Below are 22,591 nucleotides of genomic sequence, written 5' to 3' on the forward strand. Positions count from 1 at the left end.
GACAAGCTGGAATGTGTCCAGAGGAGAGCGACTAAAATGATAAAAGGTTTGGAGAACAAGCCCTATGAGGAGCAGCTTAAGGAGCTGGGCATGTTTAGCCTGAAGAAGAGAAGGATGAGAGGGGATATGATAGTCATGTATAAATATGTGAGAGGAAGCCACAAGGAGGAGGGAGCAAGCTTGTTTTCTGCTTCCCTGGAGACTAGGACGCGGAACAATGGCTTCAAACTACAAGAGAGGAGATTCCATCTGAACATGAGGAAAAAACTTCCTGACTGTGAGAGTCGTTCAGCAGTGGAACTCTCTGCCCCAGAGTGTGGTGGAGGCTCCTTCTTTGGAAGCTTTTAAACAGAGGATGGATGGCCATCTGTCAGGGGTGATTTGAATGCAATATTCCTGCTTCTTGGCAGGGGGTTGGACTGGATGGCCCATGAGGTCTCTTCCAACTCTTTGATTCTATGATTCTATGAGTATTAAGCCTACCTATTTATTGATTTATTTATTTATACATTTTGAAAAAAACTTGTCTTAGGCTTCACCAGCTACAAAGAGCTCCTTTGTAAGACTGCAAAAATTACCACTACTTATTATGGAATTAAACTGGTTGTTACATTACAAGCTAATGAGGAAAGACTAGCTCTCTACTCTTTCATAGTAGCTCTCTACTCTTGTACAATAAGCTCTTGGTTCCTGAAATCTCTTTAAAGATGTAAGGCTTTTCACATTATATCAGTCAATGACATGTGTCAAATTCTTTGAGCCTGCCAGCAGAAAACTGCAGAGATATCATTCAAAAACCAAGGTCTTACATAAAGATCCCACATCAGGATTGCATAACATAAATATCGAAATATCAAAATCTGGACTTCTGCTTTCATTGCACTATACAACCTTGTGTCAGATGCCAACATTATAGAACTTAGTATACAATTACATCAGTGAGTGCAATGGCACCGTGTGCACAATCCCACAATCTTGATCTGAGTGGAAATTGCACATGAGACAAAAATATCGAGCTGCTTCCATAAATGAACTTGCACATAGGTAAGTCGCCAGCAGGACTTTGATTGGGAAGTTTCTTGCTATTTTACTACACTTTGGTGACAAGGGAACAAAAAAAAATGTAATTCCAAGATAAATGAGGTAAGAATTAAAAGTGACCTATGCATGTAAAGTATAAGGGATGTGATGAACCAAAAACAGCACGAATATTTTATTTTCACCTTGCACAACCAGCATTTAAGAGATTACCTGTGACACTGGATACCCTGGAAACATCTTGAGGCTGAGTGGAGCGGTTTCGACTCTGTTCCCTGCGCCTGTTGGAGGCTGACCTAGCCGTTCGAACATGAACCTCACTCACTTTGAAAAAAGCCACCATGAAAGGCTGTTTGTCATAAGGGCCATCTCGACCTATTAGTCCTGCTTCTCTAGGGTTTATACTGAGACCTATAAATTAAACCAAAAAAGTGGTGTGTCATATAAAGAGTACAGTGTTTCTGAATAGTTCTTTTGAGCAACACAGCCGCTTTCCTACAAGCTAACAGTCTGTTGCCCCACTTAGTTTTTTCTTCCCACTCACCCATTCCCACCCCTTCTATTGTGAATATTATCAAATATTCTAATGAGTATGGAAATTTCAAAAGCTTTGCTTTATTAAAGTTCAAAAGGTCATGCATGCACAATTGCTGTAATAACTGGTTTTGTAAACTGATTGCAAATCAGCAGGAAAAGACTGGAAAATATAATGAGACATACTTAATAGGGCCATATGAAGTATTAAAAAAAATACAGTTCTGTGATCTGTGCAAAAATACAGTTTGGTAGCATATCTAAAATGTCTTTTATTTCACACATTTTTGTTTATCTTGCACAATTTATTCAGAAATGTTTCATTATATATATTTATAATAATAATAATAATCTGACAGTGCTAACTGGTATCAAGTTGACTTTGGATTTTGGTGACCCTTTGAATAAGTGACAGGTCTCCAAGTCACAACATTATCAGGTCTTTAAAATTCAGAGCTATGACTACCTTGAGGCATTCCTACTGCCTTCTACTTTATCAAGCATGAATTAATATTAATATCCCACATTTTCCCCAGGGCTCAAGTCAGTTTATAAAAATTAAACAGCTAATGCTAAAAGAATTTACATAGCACAAACATCAAAATTAACCTATTGATAACATTAAAAAGATGCCCATCAAAAAGACAAAACAATAAATCAAGACAACACAACATATGAAATCCCTTTCCCTTTGTGCAATTACAACATCATGACTGGCTGAAATGAGGGAGGAGGCATGCCTATGAAAGAATAGACATGAGAGGAGGCCCCCTAGTAATTCTAGGAAAGAAAATTCAGGGTCTCGGAGCAGCCACTGAGAACGTCCTCTTGCATGTTCCCACCAGATGTACCAGTGAGAATGGTGGGACATTGAGAAGGGCCTCCTCCATAAAATTCAAAGACATAAATGGGCTCTTACTAAAACCATTCAGCCTTGGAAAGTCACTGGTAATCGGAATAGATTATATTGGGCTAGGTCATGGTGGGCAATTTTGGCCTTCCAAATGCTTGTGGACGGTAACTCTCAAAGTCCCTTCAGGTATGCTAAAGCTAATAAATGTTATGGGGGTCTAAGTATCTGAAGGGCTAATATGGCCAGCTTCTGGGCTGGATGGAGAAATGACCCAACTCTATTTAAGGCAGCTTTATCTGTTTTGTGTCTATTAGGAGAAAATGTCTTGACTTCCAAGCCAAGCAGAAGGATATTCTGCAAATTGCTATAGCTCCAAAAATATTGATGGTCTTTTGTAAAATGGAGCAGAAAACAGAATAAAACTTTCAGCAACAAAGCAGAAGTTCATTTTTAAAGGTGCATTATTCTCTTTGTGGCTTTTTTTTTTACACTAGCAGCCTTAGGAGCCAAGTGGGCAGTACACTCCTCATCAGTATCTCAAAAGATGCTTTCACAACCCCTTATGTGTGGTGGGTACTTAACAAGTATTTTGATGTGTGTGTGAGAGAGAGGAAAAACACTTGGAGTAAGTGCCTTGATAAAGAGAAAAGAATAAAAAGGGAAACTAATATTAAAGATTCCACAGGACTCTGATTTTCCCTTTCCTCCTCTTGCTTTCTTTTTAAAAAGCCAGGCATTCCCAGTGTATTACAGCCTCAAACACTGAACAACCAGCAGACGGAGCAGCTTTCAATCTGTGTTTGGATTCAGAGCCCAGCGAGCATATCCCAGCTGTGCTTTTGGCTACATTAAGCAGAGCATCACATCACAGCTGAATGCTATAAACATAGCTTCCAATTAATGACTAGGTCATTGGCCAGATGTTTAAAGTATGTTGGCCTGTTACCTACCGTCCCTGGTCACCACACTCATCTGGAGTCCCAAGTTGTGCTGAGGGTTTATCACCCACATGTTACTGGTGGCAGTGATGTCAAACTCCAGCCAGCCTTCTTCTGAGGCCCATACTGCTCTGGTGTCCAGCATAAACAGATCTGAATCTCTGAAGAAGACAAACAAAAGCAGCAGCAGCTTAAGAGACTGGAGAGTACTGCACTATCATTCTGGTCCAAGTTTCCTGTTTGCTTTCATGGCTTCAATACTTCCAGGAGGCAATAGCAAAAATACTTTTTGTTGCCTGTCACTGTAATTTCACCGTGAATGTAACTACATATTTAATAAGGATGGAAGCTGTTATCTATGGTTATATGTTGTATTTGCATTTCCTTGAACCAATTTGGCCAGCAAAAATGTCAAATATTTAAATGTGACAAGACGAAGCTCTGAATAAATTTGCAGAGTCAACAAAAATACTATCAGCTGTGCTCACAAATTTTGAAGTGCAGTTAACAACAACAACAACAACAACAACAATCTTTATTTATACCCCACCACCATCTCCCCAATGGGGATTTAGGGTGGCTAACATGAGGCCAAGCCCAAAAAATACAATACAACACAATAAAATACAGAGTGCAAAAAACAAAGCTTACAACAGAAAATAATTACAGAAGCAAAACAAAACAATAAAGCAAATTAACACAATATAAAACCGAACAGGGTGGACAGGCCAAATGGACGAGATATGACTCCCCTTGTGGGAGAATGGCGGGGTAGAAAGGAAGGAAATAAATGATAAAATGATAAAAACCCTGGGAGAGGCAGGAATAGAAAATGTGTAAGTGAGCTCAAGAAGGATAAAACAGTGGGGTAAGGCATTCAGTTTAGGGTGAGAGAAAGTGCATCATAGGGGCAACACTATAGATGGGGCAAACAGAAGTGGGATAAATCATCACTCTCCAAAGGCACAATGGAAGAGCCAGGTTTTCTGGTTTTTCTTGAAGTCTGCTAAGGAGGGGGCTTGCCTAATCTCACCAGGTAGTGAGTTCCAAAGACGGGGAGCCACAGCGGAGAAGGCTTTCTCCCTCATTCCCACAAATCTTGCCTGTGATAAAGGAAGAGACGAAAGGAGGGCCTCCCCAGAGGACTGGAGAGATAGTGCAGGTTGGTGGTAGAAAATGCAGTCACAAAGACTACAGTTGAATTAGAGCAGGCATCTTCAAACCGCGGCCCTCCAGCTGTTTGGGCCTTCAACTCTCAAAATCCTTGACAATCGAACAAGCTCGTTAGGGCTTCTGGGAGTTGGAGGCCCAAACAGCTGGATGGCCACAATTTGAGGATGCCTGTATTAGAGAGACATACTGAAGAAAAATAATTTTAAAAATAGACTGATATATTGATTCACAGCAACATGCCAATTCTAGCAGTTTTCATCTCCATTTTATGCTGGTATTTGCAGAACTAACAAGAATTCACTGCCTGGGATGGTGTGGTTTTGAAACCAGAACACACTGCAATATAATAGGAATATCTGGAGTCTGGAAAATTGTTCCATTTTTTCTTCTTCTCAGTGTCTTTCCAGACAGCAGCTTGTTTAATTTTACCCTACAGAAATCAGTGGAAAGTGTTGAACTTCTTCACCTTGGCATTACTAGCATTAATTAAAACTTGGGGTGTCTTTACCACCTATTAGATTTAAACCACTTTCTTGGTCTAATCTGCCAATTATCTATCCGGATTTATATGCAATGTATCAGATCTAAATGTTCCCTCTAACTAGCAGAAGCACTCCCTGAGTGAGGATTTGTTCAGAGATAAGGGAAAAATTTTCAGCAACTCCTCCTCCTTCTGAAGCCAACAGTCCCACATCCCACATCCCATACTGTTTGGATAGTTATTGTTGTCATTGATACATGCCATAAAATAATTCCTAGTTTAAGGTGATACTATCATAGGGTTTTCTTTGAAGATTTCTTTCAGAAGGTGACCCAGTAAGTTTCCATTGCTGAGTGAGGATTTGAACCCTGATTTTACAGGCCCCGTCTCCGCTTACATACAATACAGTTTCAGAGTACAGATTACCTGCATTAACTGGATTATATGAGTCTACAGTACTATATAATCCAGCTCAATACAGTTAATCTGCATTCTGAAACTACATTGTATGGCAGTGTAGATGGGGCCTCCATTTGATGAAAAAGTTTCCAAAATCACGTAAGCCTACTGTGCCCAAAATCTAGATATAACTCACTAGATATAATCAATTAGCAAACTACAGTCAAATGTAAAGAAAAATAGACCAGGAGCTTTACTTTCCACACTACATATAAGGGCCTCAATCTAGGAAAACTGAAGATGCATCTACACCAGGCATGGGCAAACTAAGGCCCAGGGGCCAGATGTGCCCCCCTGGGTACTTACCTCATGCCCTCCTCATTTTCACTGTTCTCTTGGCAGAAGGACACGGTGGTCCACCATGTCTTTATGCTAAAAAGATGAGGGAGGAAGGCATGTAGCAGCTGAGAGCCCTCTTAGCGCTCTCAGCTACCTTGTGTCTTGCCCTCCACCCAGCTTAAGGATGGTGTGAGCAGCTCCATCCTTATGCCAGGAGGACTCCTCAAGGAAGGCACTTGGCGGCTGGTAGCCCTCCGGAATGGAACACACTCAGCCATGGCCTGTCTCACCCACTCCCAGCATAAGGCAAAGAGGACAACCTGAGGATTGGGGGAGAGGGAGTGGGAGGAGGATGGGGGGAGGATCAGGGCAGTCACTGTATGTCTCACCTTCCTCCAAGCATAAATATGGGGGAAACAGTCCCATCCTTATGTTGGGAGGACAATCTGAGGATGACACTGACCCAGGTCTGACCCTCCTGGTCCCGCCTTCCTTTGAGCCCCCCTTTGGCCCTCCCCACCCAGCATGTGCTTGCCCCCCCCCCCCTGCTGGATCGGCACTCCCAGCCAGGCCAACAATGAAACCCCATGCCTGATCTACACAGTAGAAATTATTTGGTTTGATTCCACTTTGTCATTGCTCAGTCCTATGGAATCCTGGAATTTATATGCCAGTGGGGCATCAGCACTCTAGTAGAAAGGCTAAAGATCTTGTAAAATAACAACTCGCATAACATTCAGCCATGGCAGTTAAAATGGTGTCAACTAATTCAACATGGGTCAACTAATTCAACGTGGATCCCCAATTCAGCATGGGGATCAAAGCTGGTGTAGATGTACTCTGGGAAGCACTAAGGGTTACATTTTTGTTCTGACTGCATCAAATGACCCATGAGGTTTTGGCTTTCTAACACTAATTCAGACAAAATATGACGTTCCTTTGCTCATTTGCTTAATACTGAAAATTGGGGAGATTAAATTAACATTTTAAATATTGATGGAACTGACTCACAGAAATCTTCACACAGCAACGTCAGTGTACACTTCAAACAACCTTTCAGTTCTGGCTATTTGCAGCTCAAAACTCCACCACTTAAGCCACAAGAGCAGCTGGTGTTTATTTACCAAATGACTGAATGTGCTGCCTTTTCAAGTCAGGTGCAGCTACACACTCCCTCAGCTGGGTTCCAAACAGCAAATAAAGTCCCCAGGAGACTCACAGTAAACTCAGATTTCTCAAGCATACTGACTGGAGTTCTGTCATCCAGATTCAGGTGACATACAAGTTCTGTACAAATTCTGAAAACAGCAAACACAATCCCTCAGAGACTCAGCTTGTTTATTCACATTGTAATCTCACCAGCTACAAGAATCAAATCAATCAACACATATATTGTTTTCTGATAATAGTTCACAATACACAGTTCTTTCCATGTCTAAGGGCAGATCTAGACAGCCCCTTTATTGCGGACATTTCTGCAATAAAAAGGGGGCTGTCCAGATGACACTCCGGACAATCCCAAATTAATTTGCCACAAACTAGGAAAACCCTGGTTTGTGACAAATTAATTAAATAGTGGGTTTATTCCGGAGTCCAGACACCATTCCCATAGTTTTCTAGACTAAATTAGACAATAGGACAGTAGTTCTCAAGCTGTGGGTCCTCAGATGCTTTGGCTTTCAACTCCCAGAAATCCTAACAGCTGGTAAACTAAATGGATTTCTGGGAGTTGTAGGCCAAAACACCTGGGGATCCACAGGTTGAGAACCACTGTTCTAGGCCAAGTACACATTTTTTTTCCTTGGGAGTAGGTAAGAAAAATCTTGGATATGGTTCCATGGTTACACAGTATAGTCCACCCCTCCTACAAAAATGTTCCCCACACCCTACCAAATTTCCTCACAGCAAGTTTAAAAATAAAGTTAAGGTGTAGAATAGTCATCTCTTGAGCTTCAAGATTGAGCAGTTAATTGAAATGGTTCTCCTCATTCCTGGTGTAGCATTTTAACCACTACTCCACAGTGGCTTTAATTAAAAATTCTTGGAGAGAAGCCTGCAACCAAGTAAGCTACACTGCGCTACACAGATAAATAATTTTCACCCCAGTACAAGACTGTTTTGTGTGTACATCTGTACACATGCAATTTTTTTACTCTTTAGTTAACCTCTATGAGAGGAAATAAAGTCAGTAAACAAATGATCTAGAAAGAAGTGCCCAATTTACCTAAGCAATACAGATGGTCTACAGAGAAATAATTTATTTCTAGAATTTCTGCCCCACATTTCTTACCCACAAGACTCTCAAGAAAGGAATATTAGCTTTAGCTTTTCAAAGAAGAGTGTTCATTTGCTACTTTATAAATATCAACTCTAGCTACTATTCTTAACCAATACATCCTGGCCTTATATTTAGAACATTTTCAGGAGAAGTACTTCACAACTGATTGCAACACTTCCTATGTAATCTAACATGTTTTTCATTAAAACCTCTGTACAGTTTTCAAGAGAAACAGCCCAATTTTTATAATTAATTCCAACTACTTATCTCAATATTGATTGTACTATAAAGATTTATGTAATTAGTCAAACAGCTTCTGGTTTTGCTACTATAGTTGGCAGAAGTGTCAAACTAAAATAAATTTCCCCCTCTTTCCTAAACATACATCATAGAATGGAACATTGCCACAGCAAAACATCACAGCTATATTTTAAGAGTGTGTGTGTTCTTTCGTACATTAATTTGTTGTTGTTGCTCTCCAACCGGAAAAATATATTACTTTTAATGCAGTGATCATAAACAGAACACTTTCTCTCATACCATCAATTTTTAAACATTGATCCACATACTTTAATTATGGTTCTCAGGGACCAATGTTTTTGGCCTGTCTTCAAAGTGCCTAACTGGACTGTTACGTATCAACTGTCATTTACTGAGCCATTAATTATCCCAACTCCCTAAAAACTTTCCTCCTGCTGATTTTTGCTTTGTTTTGTTTACTATTCTTCAATGACATGTTGACATAACTGTCTAGACTCTACATAGTGGTAATCTCTGGAACCAAAAGTTGTAAGAGTGTTTATGCACACCTACACTACTATTTCATATATAATTGAAAGCCATATATATTAATATTCTGCTCAATGTGTGCAAAACTTTTAACCTGCTATATTTTGTTGCTCTTCTCCCACCTACTTCGCTGACATTTTCCCCAATACCAATTCTGCTTAATATGTTATTTAAAACAAATCGATGTCAAAACCTTCTTCTCTGAAAAATCTTTATCTATTTAAATTGATATTTTGATTTGCAATTTGCAAGATAGCTTACAGGTATGTCCAATAATACATGATTTGGGTCCAATAGGGAAGAAATGGGACATTCATTGAATAAATAACAGCTGACTATAGCTTAGTGCACAGCAGGTAAAACTGCTGAACTTGCTGACAAAAAAGTTGGCAGTTCAAATCTGGGGAGTGGGGTGAGCTCCCCCTGTTAGCTTCTGCCAACCTTGAAAACATGCAAATGTGAGTAGATCAATAGGTACCACTTCTGCGGAAAGGTAACGGCACACCATGTAGTCATGCTGGCCACATGACCCTGGAGGTGTCTACAGACAACTCCAGCTCTTCGGCTTAGAAATGGAGATGAGCACCACTCCCCAGAGTCAGACACGACTAGACTTAATGTCAGGGGAAACCTTTACAGCTCAGTGCAGACTTCATAACATGGGCATCAATTGACCATGAGCGGAAGTAAGACTCACCCTAAAATAGTGAATATACAAGAGTGTCACATTTAATCTTCCCCTCTTAACCAGAGCCTATGTTCCCATTTAAATAGCCCAGTCAACATGTCAGTGGTTGCTGGGTCAGATGGGCAGGAATGAAAAAGGTGCCTTTATGAAAAGTTCAACAAGTTAGGCACTGGTACAGCTAGCCCAATGTCATCAATATCAGTCCTCTCCCTAAACCTATTAGAAAGCTAGATTGCTGCTTTGAGGGCTTTAGGGAAAAAATCACCTATGAAAGCAGGCAAATAGTAGTCTGAGGAGTCTGGAGGAGGTCAGTGATCAAATAAACAGAGGTACGTTTTAATTACAGTTGAAAAATAATTTTTCAAACAACAATATTAATCATTACCCCCCCCCCAAACCATAATTAGCTAGCATTAGTGTTGAAATGAAACAAAAACGGGTTACAGTTGTGCAACCTCTACCAAAAAAAAAATTACTTACAGGAAACATTGTTACTTGTAACATGTTAGTTCCGAGCTCTGAGTCAGACATATAATAGCGTTTCTTCTTCTCTCACCACTTAGCTGCTCCTTGTTGCTCTCTCTATCCTGCATATCCATCCATATTTTGCATTTGCAAATATGGAACTATACTGTTACAAAAATTCCATTCATAGGGATACAGATGTGTTTCCTGGTATGTCTATAATTAAGCAGGAATACATCAAAACAACTTGGTGCTGATTTAATGTTGCCACCGCAAGTTGGAACGAGAAGCAATCTTGTGCATGATACAAAATGTGTCTGAGTCACAGCTCATCAAATCATAGAAAATAACTTTTAATTTCTTTAATATGGTGATCTACACTTACACTGGTGTATTCACAAGAACAGCAACGAAGCTGAAACACATATTTAGTCACTCAATCTATGAGTGTGAATCATTCTTAGGTAACAAGTGTCTGTTCTCTGCTACATAATTACAGTATGTGTATAAAATCAGTGAATCAAGAGGAGTGCAGAATGTTATTGTTCAACTCAGGTGGCTCCAATTGAAAGAAGTGTAAATGTTACCATTATTTTATTTTACTAGCTTACTGACTTCACAAACAATCAGAGAAAAACTGTGTCGTTTTTCCCAAAGGGATATTAAGGTGGGCGAGAAACTTGACCTACCTTACACGAATAACAATAATAATAATTATTATTAATTAATTAATTAATTTGACCAGTCATATGACCATTTAAAAATACAACATGAATAAAAGACAAGGCAAAAAGGAGAGGACAGCAGCTGACCTTCTATTTACAGTCAGAATCTTATTTTCCTGGTTCTTCTTTCAGGAAATGTGCTCTTTTCTTGATAGCTTTCAGAATAAAAAGGCTTACTCTAATTATGGTGAATATCATTAATATTTCCATTATGTTTTACTAACAACTTCAGTGGTTTTTATAATGATAAAATGTGGTGTGCAATGATAATCTGATTTAAAGCCAATACCCCAACTTCCCCAGAAGAGAAACAGAAAATATAAAAGCCCATTCCAACTATTCATTAAGTGGTTTTGTAGCCTTTCTTTTAAAAACAGACAAAGCAGGTTCCAATCACATTAGATTGGAAAACACTTATAACATTTCATCCATTCCAAAAGTATGATTTTGTACTGCCTTCAGCAGTTCATTCCTTTATTTATGGCACTTTGCTATATTAAGATATACCTCTGGTATGGATAAGAATGATGCAACATTCAAAAACTCATATTCGATATGCATTCAATTAACATAACTGCAGTATCAGGAGGCAATATTCAGGAGGAATCTGAAAACCTGGTTATTCCAATGTGCCTTCAGTGATTGAACATAAGATACTCCCTAACCAAACCTGGCACAAAATGACCTCAGAAGCACTTTATTTTATGGTTCGTGCAATTAAATCCTTCCTCATCCCCGGATCCTCCTCCCGATGTTTTACATTGTCCTATCTCCCAGTGTTTTAAATTTTTATCCTTGGATTTGGCCCTGCCCAGTGAAATATTTTGTGTTTTAAATGGAGCGGGATATAAATAAAGTATTATTATTATTATTATTATTACCACATTTTCCTCCCCAACTTTGCCACATGTCCTTATAACAAGGCCAACCTTTGGGTGATAAAGTCCATGCCTTATTGTTTTCAGCCCCACTGAGCCAAAATAATAAAGACTTTCCATTCACTGAAGTAATATAATCCAGATTCTCTCTCACTCACTCACTCACACTCACACACAAGTTTTTTTTCTATCTTTAGCGAAATAAAATAGACAGATTATGGAGAAAAGGTAGGAACTGTTTAGCACAAAATTTGGCTGTCTACTCAGTTCTCCCTTGGTGAATACCAGAAAGAAGGTTCATAACTGCACTTCAGTGGTAGATTTTGTAAGTTAATCAACTCTGATTCAAATGGAAGGGCCAGTGCCAACATGTAAACCCCAAAGGAAGATTTAAAAGTGCTCTCTTTCTCTCTCTTTCACACACACACACACACCAAGAGAGAGAGAGAACATTGTATCTACACACTTCACTCTTTAAAGGATTAATTAGTAATCTCGACAAAATTCTTAGAAAAGGGCATGACGTAGCTTCATTTATGGGTCTCTTGTGCCTGCAATGTGTAAAGTCTTCCACTGATGTGGTTACCCCATTGTTGACGAACAAAATCCTTAAAGTGAAGGAGACTTAAAGTATGACACAGAGCGATCTGATAGATTTCTGGATGATTCAGCTTCAGGCTGCATATTGGGAGTCATATTTCTGAATGCCTCCCAACTTGGAAGCTTCTTGTGTGCAAACTCACACATCAGCAAATGGGACATGCTAAACTTTGTTGTCAATTATCTACTTTTCTACAACAGGGCACTGCTTGTAAGGGGGCCAATATTCAACAAATATTGGCCTCCTTACAAATATTAAACCCACATATATAAATAACTTACAGCAGAACAATCTCAGTTCCTGTAGACTCATAATTATTTTATCAAAGGTTTAGGAACATGATAACTTTATTCAAATTACTCATCTCAAAGTAAATGATGACAAGATTGTATTTTAACCAAAAGACAGCTGTTCACTTTTAGCTTGTATGGAACAGTTGATGGATTTTGCTGTCTTGACTACTTTGCTGGCTTGCCTTTTTTAAAAAGAAAAGTTTGTACTTCTCTGCTATGGAGCCTTAAAAGTCTGTTCCCAATAGGAAAAGAAAACAATATGTTCCAAATGAATCATCTACACAAAAGCAGCAAAAATAATGAAAAATGTGTCAGCCACTACATTTGCAAGTTTTCATTTTAAATTGAATGAGGAACAATAAATTATGTTTTTTCAAAGCATATTCAGCTCTTAATTGTTCAAGTTATCTACAGACAAAGAAAGATAAAAAGAAGTATCATGCTTGTGGGTTCATGTAAGTGCTTATGTTATGACTTTTCTGGATACAATGGCTAGAGTATGCCTCAAAACCAGGTAGGATTCTGGCATCATTAAAATGAATAGCAGATCTTCCATTGGCATCCAGAGAACTTGAATTTCTTCTCTAGGGTTGAGAAGGATATAGAATGTTGACCTTGGGGCCAAAACTAAGGCCCCTTCTACACTGTTATATAAACCAGATTATCAAAGCAAATAATCCACATTATCTGCTGTGAACTGGATTATATGAGTCTACACAGCCAGATAATCAAGTTCAAAACAGACAATCTGGATTTTATATAGCAGTGTAAAAGTGGCATAAGCACACATGAGAGATTTCACAACCTGAGGTCATTAATTTGATCACAAGACTATTTTATTTAATCCTCACTACTGCAATTTGCAATAACACAATAATCTTGACTGTTTTTCTTACAATGCTAACATCTGTATAATTCCAGAAAACTAAGAAAAACAAACAAAAAGTGTTGTAATGGTGCTTGGAATATCTACACACAGGGGGCTCCATTTGACACATCTTGTGCAAGTATCAGATGACAGAATCTGGGCTTTTATTCCTTTTTAGTTTGCCAAAGAAATAGAAAAAGAGTCTATAGAAGCAGGCATCAAATTAGTCACTGACTAATCAGAGCCAGTTTGAAGGACACAAGTTAAAATATGGTTCAGATACAAAGCATGTGCCAGAAACACTTTGTGGACTGTTACCTCCCTCCCTCCCTTCCTTCCTTCTTTCTCACATGTGGCATTAGACATTATCACAGCACACTAGATATGAACCCACTCTGTACTCCTCTGCCTACTTACAAAAGCACATTCATAACAATCATAGCATTCAATGCTGCAGACTCAAATTTTGGTTTTGGATGCCTCCAAATCATTTTTTTTATTTATGGCCACCCTAAGGCAACCCTATCAAAGTGCATTTCCAAACAGCGTCAAAATGTGTGACAAATAAGTGGGGCAAAAAAATCATGGGACCTGACAACAAGTCCAAACACAGACCTGTCAGTCCTGGTAAATGGTCCTCCACTGTCCTGGCACTTTTCTTTGTAGCAGATATTAGAAATCTGCTAGATGGACAGTGGAAGTTTTCTTTTTAAAAAATTGACACTCTGAGACACACTGGACCTTATATCTGCTCATGCTGATATCTAAATATACACACAAGCAGATTTCTTATTATCTCTCCTTGCCCTCCTGTAAATTCAAGCTCTGTTTAATTTCATAAACATTGGAAAAAAGGAATGGTTGCAGAGAGTTCTCATAGGAATTGCTTTCCAATTGTGCTTCCATTTAGCCACCTGTGTGTCCATGGTTTCCATTTGTTTACAGCACAGATCAGCTGTTTCAGGATTTTAAAATGTGCACATGCACTGGAGCAGTTCATGCCAGCATACAGGAATGAAGTCACATGTTTTTCTTGATTACAGGATATATAGTCATGTGAATATGCACATTTTGCCAAAATCGGGTTAAGCACTCCTTTTAAACATGCATTGTTCAGCTGTTAACCCGAATCAGCATGCATTTTTGTGGAATGTCATTTAGCCGCCACCACTCCCTTAAGGGCCCTAAGAGTGTGTAAAAGGGCCCTAAGAGTATGTGAATCACTCAAAGTCGCCCAGTGGGTTTCCACAAACCCACAGAACACATTCATTCTCAAGTTCCCTGCTTCAGTCACTTCAGAATATATCCATGCCATTCATTCCCCATTATATAGAAATCTCTTCCATTAATTTGTCTCCTCATCTGCAAGGACTCATGATTCTCGCCATGTGTATCATCTATCCAAAAGCAATGCAATTAACATAATACGTTACCTTCTTACAAATAATCTAATTATTTTCTTTTCCTTTCTTTTGTACATTAAGTATTTATATAAAAATTGAAGAACATTTGCTTGAAATATTCAAAAGTTTCAGTCTCAAGTACACAAGGCTCTTGTAATACTGTTTGTATACTTTTGATTTTTACTAGTGTTTGTTTACTATATGCAAGTACAGTCAAAACTTTACTATTAACAGTAAAGAAAAGGATGTATATATTACAATTAGTCTTAGTCACTAGATACCCTTAGCTCGAATCACAGCATTATAGAGCTGGAAGTAATCACAACAGATAACAATTCCAACCCCATGCCATACAGGAGCATTCACTCAACACACTCGCAACAGATGGCCATCTGATATATATCAGGCTCATCCCAGTCATTTTTAATAGCATTCAGAAGTAACTTCTTGATAGCAGATTCCCAAACCAAACTGACATAGTACATAGAACATAATAATAAAACATGCCCATGAAACAAAATTGACATTAACAAAATGACAAAGTAGATAAAGAAAATTGAATGCTGTCTTTTGATACATGGTAGAGTTTAATAGTGGCATTGTAAAAACTGAGATTAGCCCGTGAAATATTTGACTTCTAATCAAGCATACATAAAGCACACTTTTGAAAAAAGCTATCATACTGAAACTCTCTGGAGCAACATATTGGACACAGTTGAGTTACTCTCAGTCAAACCCAACTAATAATTCAAAGAAAAAAATGAGCATCTGCTATGAAGAAGCCTCTGATGATTTATCAAAATCCTAGGTGGAAGACATCTTTTAGGAAGCACCTTCTATTTTGGAATGACTTCTGGTAACAATTGTACTTTGGATTTTAGCCAACATAGGATTGGAATTTTAGATGGTTGTTGTTATTCTCACTTACACTTACAGCTGTGAACTACCGAGAAAACATGTTAATAAGTTTGACAGTGCAACCCAATATATATAATGTAAGTAGTAAGACCTATTGAATTCAATAAGGCATGTAGATGCATGCAAGATAATAGCTTAGAAAGTAAATACTTATACTGTAAATAATCAGAAAAAGATTTCTAATACCATGTTACCCAAAATTATACAAGGTTACCACCTTGACTGCTTCACATCTGTTTTCTGTTATTTTATCAGTGAGGGACACAAACCTGTTCTGATGTTCTTGCAAGACTTGATAGATGGTAATCAGAAAGGTTTGGTTTTTAAATCCTCCAAAGATACAGTCTTTGTAGATTCGGAACTCTGCAGCAGTAACAGTCTCCCCCTCAGGAATCTTAGACAAATTAAACTTGAACTCCTTGTGGTGCCGATGAAAAGGTGTGAACTCCTTGTCATATTCAACTGAAAAGAAAAGAGGAGTTTCAGTTTAACTACAATTATCCACAATTCCCACCCCGTATTTCTAGAAAATATTGTAAAAAAACAAAACAAAAAAAATTACAAATCTTTTTCAAATATTTTAAATTAAAAAGCAAAAAAGTATAATTCCTAGTGTAAAGGACTGGGGAGAAACCTTTTTTAAAAAACCTAGACACAACTAGTGGTTTAATTTTCCAGAGGGCACATAACTATCCAAAATCTTCCCTAAATCCAAATAATATAATGTGGGAATCTACCTTTGTTTTTGAAGAAAAGGGTTGTATTTTCATGGTAAACATTATGGAGTTGTGAGCTTTTGAAAAGTAGATTTTCAACTCCTTGAAGTTTCCAGGAGAGGCAATTCAGACATCATCATGCCAGGAAAATTGTGGTCTGGGACTCTGGAGAGGTCGATAGCCATGAAAACAGCTGTGGGAGTCTTATCCACACCTGCCTTGATGCACTCCTTTCAAACAATGAGAAGATGCAGACTACACCAGCCATGGGCAAACTTTGGCCCTCCAGGTGTTTTGGGCTTCAACTCCCACAATTCCTAACAGCCTACCAGCTGGGTCAAAGGTTGCTCATGCCTGGACTAGACCTATGCCGGTTTATGTATCTGAGACAGAGCTACTTTATGCATATCATAATAAAATATAACTCCCACGTGCCCTGCAATTTTATATACCATTAACAAAATAATTGGCATGTCACCCAAAAACAATAAGTAAGACATTGAACTGGCTTTCATGGAATACTAAATGGTGGTTTATAGCAAGTCTGAATGAGTCTAATGAAACATCGGGGTTTGCGAGATCTACTCTTCACCTTCTCTAAAATGGCCAGGAAGCAGGCTTCTGCAGAGTCCAGTTTCATTTTAAATGAATACTGATTTACTCTTCAATCCAAACTAGGTTTCAAAACATAGGATAAACATGGCCCATTCTCTAAAAAGGCCAACTTCAAACCAGAAATCCAAAAGCTGTATAGTTTAATGCTATGCCAGGATTCAGGAAAAGTGAACCTAAACTTTATCAAAGTATTCCTCCTAAAGTAAGAAATCTAGACAGACTCAGGTCTTATCCAGATTAATACGCACTATTTATTCCAATTTAATTGTCATTGTTTATGGATTAGAAATATTTACAATTCTCAAATAGAGAAATCTAGTACCTCACCAGCCTATGAACCATAGGACTCCATGAGATGGAAACATGGCAATTAAGGTGGAATACTATCACTCTAATTATGTAGAATGAGGAAAAGATCTGATGTTTTACTCATTTAAACTGATTCATTAAACCTAATCTATGTGTTAGCATTACAAGCAAATGAGACATGACTCCTCTTAAGTATAAGTCAATGAAAACTTTACCACCTCCTTCACCAGAAGAATTTTATTCTATGTAAACATCAATAAACCTTTAATAATATATAGATGAATTTATAAGAAAGCAAAATTGAGAGGCACACCAATTCAGAGAATTTAAACAAACAATATACACAAACAACTTTCTCTTAGGCCTTTCTACACTGCTATATAATCTAGATTATCAAATCAGATAATCCAGATTATCTGCTTTGAACTGGATTATATGAGTCTACACTGCCATATAATCCTGTTCAAATCAGATAATCTGGATTTTATATGGCAGTGTAGAAGGGGCCATAGATTTTGTCTGGTGCAACCCACTCATAAAACTGAAATCTACAGCAAATCTACACATGCTATTCCTAAAACAAGACTGTGAGACGACTATTTAGCAGCTATTTATTAAGAGCAAATTCCTGATGTTGTGGCACTGCATTGCAGTCACTTGTCAGCACAGTTTTCATGTTTCATTCTTATCATACCAGACAATTACCTTCCTCAGCTTGGTTACCACATGACTGCTATCAGTTTAACCAACCAGATGAAAACGGTTATTCCCCTTTCTGGATTTGCTTACATTTCGCTGAACATGCAATTGCACATTTTGCTTTTCTGTTGCGAGCTACTTCCTAATAGAAAAATTATTTCAAAAATCTGAAATTAAGACCACAGCCCTATGCAAGTAAATATGCATACATTATATTTAGTGCTATCTAAATATTTAATTTTATCAAGATTTCTTATTTCAAGATTTGGGTTCTGAGATAATCCTTTCTGAGAATAGCCTATTTGTATTATTCTCATATCTCACTTCAAGAAATGACCTTTTTTTCATTGAGACCATGTACACCAAAATGAAAAGCAGAAAACAGTAATTTCTCATCGTACTTCCAATCTTCTCCCACTCCACCCAACATTTCCTTGCACTTCCACAAAGCAATTTGGTTCAGACTGTTCTAAGCAGCAACTTTTGGAAACCAACATTAATGTATAATCAAATGCATCTGTGTGCACCTCTTGATTTAAAAAAAGCTAACTAGAAGAAAATGAGGCAACCAGTACCATATGCTTGGCTAAAGTTATAATAATGGGGAAGACGCCAGTAATCAGCTACTGCTTCAGTTAATGAATCTGACAAATTATTATGCATTGCTTAACTATGTATGGGGTTCAAAGCATTAATCTATGAGTCAGAGCAAGAATCTTTTTTTATTATTATTAAACAGACATTAATCTGGTACTCTTTAAAGAAAACCAGGATGTTGTGAAAACACTAGCACAGGGCTCCCTTCTTTAATGAGACATTTCTTGGGCTATTTGTTAAGCATGTGAGATGAGGGTGCCACTGTCTGCAGATAAACTCTTAGAGCAGGGGTCCTCAAACTACGGCCCGAGGGCCGGATACGGCTCTCCAACGTCATCTAACCGGCCCTCGCTCAGGGTCAACCTAAGTCTGAAATGACTTGAAAGCACACAACAATAACAACAATCCTATCTCAACAGCCAAAAGCAGGTCCACACTTCCCATTGAAATACTAATAAGTTTATATTTATTAACATTGTTCCTCATTTCAATTATTGTAGTGTTTTTAAGTGTTTTTTTTTTTTTGCATAGGAATTCATACATTTTTTTTTCCAAATTATAATCCGGCCCTCCAACAGTTTGAGGAACTTTGACCTGGCCCTCTGTTTAAAAAGTTTGAGGACCCCTGTCTTAGAGGAATCAAAAGGGCTCTGCCTTTTTTTTCTGGATCACATCATACTATAAACTGCTATCAATAAAGCTGTGGTCTGTTAAACCAGCTGAGCATTTGCCTTTCATCTTTCTTCTCCATTTTGGTTCACTCCCTGCTGTGTGGATACAATGGATGATTGCCCATTTCATCAACACTGATGTGCATACCCACTATATAAAACAAAAACATTGAAAAATTACTGGATTTTCCAGTGGTACTGCAATCAAGAGTTCCTTCTTGGTGCCTGAGAAGGTCCCCAGTACCCAATGGGAAAACAAAAAGGATGACTTCCAAATCATAAGCATGCATTGTGGAATGACCTTAAAGTCCATCTCAAGGCATTTCACTGACTCAACCAGGGCTCATCCAGACAGGGCCCAAAACATAAGAGCTTGCACACTTTTACCTGAGGCATCCAAACAAGACCTCCAGTAAAATCCAACTAATTCGAGACAAAGCAGGAAAAACCTGCTTTGTCACAAATTAATTTGATTCCTGGTAAGACCTGGATCTTTGATAAGATCCAGGTTTTTACATGTATGGGCCCAGTGTGGATTGGACCCGGGGACCGTGTCACACAAATCCGGGCCCAATCCACAAAGCCCTATCAGGTTTTTCTGGTTCAATGAGCCTGGAAAACCTAGAGAGGTACCAACCCACTCCTCAAAACCCACAAAAGAAGCCTGTAAAAATTAAAAGAGCTTACCTGGCTGCCATTAAAGTACTTCTGGAGTCCTCCTGGTGTGTAGAAATGATGTGCCAGGAGATGGTGTCTGTGTGTATGTGTAAGGAGAAAAACCAATCCTGCCCTGCTCCTCCCGGGTCTCCTGGCACGTCATTTCTACATGCCAGGAGGACTCCAGAAGTACTTTAATGGCAGCCGGGTAAGTTCTTTTAATTTTTACAGGCGTCTTTTTAGTTTTTTGAGGGTACCAGGAGGGCATCTAGACACCCCTCTGGGTAAGCACAGGTTTTGGGGTGACATATGGGGACTTAAACGTGCACCTAAGCAAGTTTCTTAAACTTGCTTCAGTGCACATTTAAATGCTGTCTGGAAGTGTCCCCAGAGATACAAATAGTGCTTTCCCAACCCAGCAATCAATGTACACAATATCACAACAATACATTAATAATTTAAAAATTGTTGTCCTTTCATTATACCCACAGCTAACTGAACACAATGCTTTACACTGCATACTTTAAGGTGAATAGATTACATTTGAAGGAGAAAAGTCTTAGATGTTCTTCTCCCCATGTAATAGTATTTTATGTGGAGATAATTTTTATTTTATGGATAAACATGAACCACACGAGTTGCTTTCTGTTCAATCTTACAGTCAAAATCATTCCTGCCCTGATATAGATTTACCATCTCAGTGATAGTCCTATAATAGGGTACAATCACATTCATTAAAAACAGTCAGCAGGTGCTTAGAGTTTTATCACATTATTATAAATGTATGCTAAGTCTGAAGGAAATGTCGAACGCACTAGTAATTGTTTTCAAGAACAAAACTATTCCTTCTCTTTGCCGGAACTGAGCCAATTTCTGATTCAAGTAATTCTACTGTGATGTGGCCTATCTGTACACGAATGAGGGTTTGAGGGAGGGGTGTTACTCATTGCTAACTTTGACTTTTGTAATATATCACAGTCATAATTCAGTTATTTTTGCACTACACTTTGGATAATTCCTGGTCATTGATCATTCAGACTCTGGCTGAAAGGAACTGTTTTTGTTTTTTTCACCCATGGTGAATAGCATATACTATCTAACTGACCCCACAATGATTTTAAATTAAACAGACCAGATAAAGAAAAAATCCTGTTTTGGACCCTATACTGTAGGCCATGACAGACATAAATGGATATAAAACTATGAATAAACTACAATTTCATATACTCTCTTATCTCTTCTTCTCCTGGGAGCAAACATTTCCCTGTATCTGCAGCCAACTGCATGCTGTTATTTCCCCTGACTGAATACACACACACACACACATACAACAATTGGACAATGTATTTTTAAAAGCAAAAGTGGAAATCAGCACAGCAAGAGGGTAGAGTTACACTGCCTACCCAGAAGTGCAGTCATGCAATGGCAGCAGTGGTGACAAGGACAGTGATAGTACCAGTAAGTAGCCATTATCCAGGTCATGAGAATAATGTGGGACAGCGACTTCATGTGGCAATGCCCTATATGAATAAGAAATGCTCTAGAAAGGGTGGAGTCCATGGCTTTTTGCTATCTCTCAGTCAGTGGTTACCATCATTTCTTTCCCCCTGCTTTTCCTGATATACTATTTTGTGACAGTAACAATTATGAGATAGCTTAAATACAAGTGCAGCCTTAAAAATGTGCTGGACAGAGCTATAGCTGTCAATTATTTGGGGTTTTGCCTGCAATTGAATTATCTTGTGAAGGAAAATAATGACAAGTTGTATAGCAATATATAAAATACATTTTTTACAGAGAAATCTCAAAACAAGTTATTTTCCTTGTGGAAATAGCATACAGCAGATTTACTTTAAGGGGGAAAATCTATTATCAGTTCAGCAGACAACAGCAACTACAAATTTAACAGTTTCACCATATGTTAGGATTAAACATGCCATTTTCATTACATAGTGAAATGACTAGGAGATTTAAATCCACATGACTGATGATCAGTACAGAGGCAGGAGGTAACAGTTATTCCAGAGTAGGAAATGTGAAATAAATGGTTATGACCTTATACATGTAGTGCAAATTTTGCACATCTTCATAAAACTTTTTCTAAAAAGAAAAGGGATCTCAGCTCAGATTCTTCCAAATTCTTTCCCAATGCATAGGGTTTTTAGATTAATATCCCCTGACAGTTTAGAACATACTTGGAATGCTTCTGTTCATCTGATAAAGAGATTGGATGCTGCAATCCAGTCACGGATAGTCTTACCCTAAACTATGTACTTTTTCATGAAAACTCATTGTGCCCTGTAATTTCAAGCAAGGGGACACACAAAAGCCAGGGAAATAATATGTTGGGAAGGCAAAAGAAAGGTAAGGAGCAAAGATTGTTTCTCAGATGGAAAAAGAGAACAATTGAAATATTGTTGAGGAGTCCTGAAGAGTAAAAACACTTCTGATTGAGTAGTATTACTCACAAAATAGAGAAGGATGTAGCTGTTGAAATGCCTACCACCAAAGGTTCTCAGATCTCAGGCTTTGGCCTGAGTTTTAGTCCTTGGTCCGTCTTCAGGTTAAGTGGGGGAATCTCAGGTTAACACCATTGCCTTGAAAAGTGTTTCTTGATTATTTTCTTGATATGTTTTATTTCAATGTCGTATGCTGAGAAACTCTGG

At 38.3% G+C, this 22,591-nt stretch overlaps 1 protein-coding gene across 1 annotated transcript in view; it reads right to left on the bottom strand.

Annotated features, from left to right (window-relative positions):
- The window catches only part of BMP6 (bone morphogenetic protein 6), a 113,742-nt gene that overhangs the window by 9,685 nt on the left and 81,466 nt on the right, over positions 1-22,591 (bottom strand). Inside the window, exons 2-4 of the mRNA XM_060774787.2 lie at positions 15,931-16,123; positions 3,376-3,524; positions 1,252-1,449 (exon numbers count right to left, since the gene is read on the bottom strand). Coding sequence (XP_060630770.2) covers positions 1,252-1,449; positions 3,376-3,524; positions 15,931-16,123 — 540 coding nt within the window. The remainder of the gene's footprint in view (positions 1-1,251; positions 1,450-3,375; positions 3,525-15,930; positions 16,124-22,591) is intronic.

Source organism: Anolis sagrei, chromosome 4, assembly GCF_037176765.1.
Source record: "Anolis sagrei isolate rAnoSag1 chromosome 4, rAnoSag1.mat, whole genome shotgun sequence".
Taxonomy (NCBI): domain Eukaryota; kingdom Metazoa; phylum Chordata; class Lepidosauria; order Squamata; family Dactyloidae; genus Anolis; species Anolis sagrei.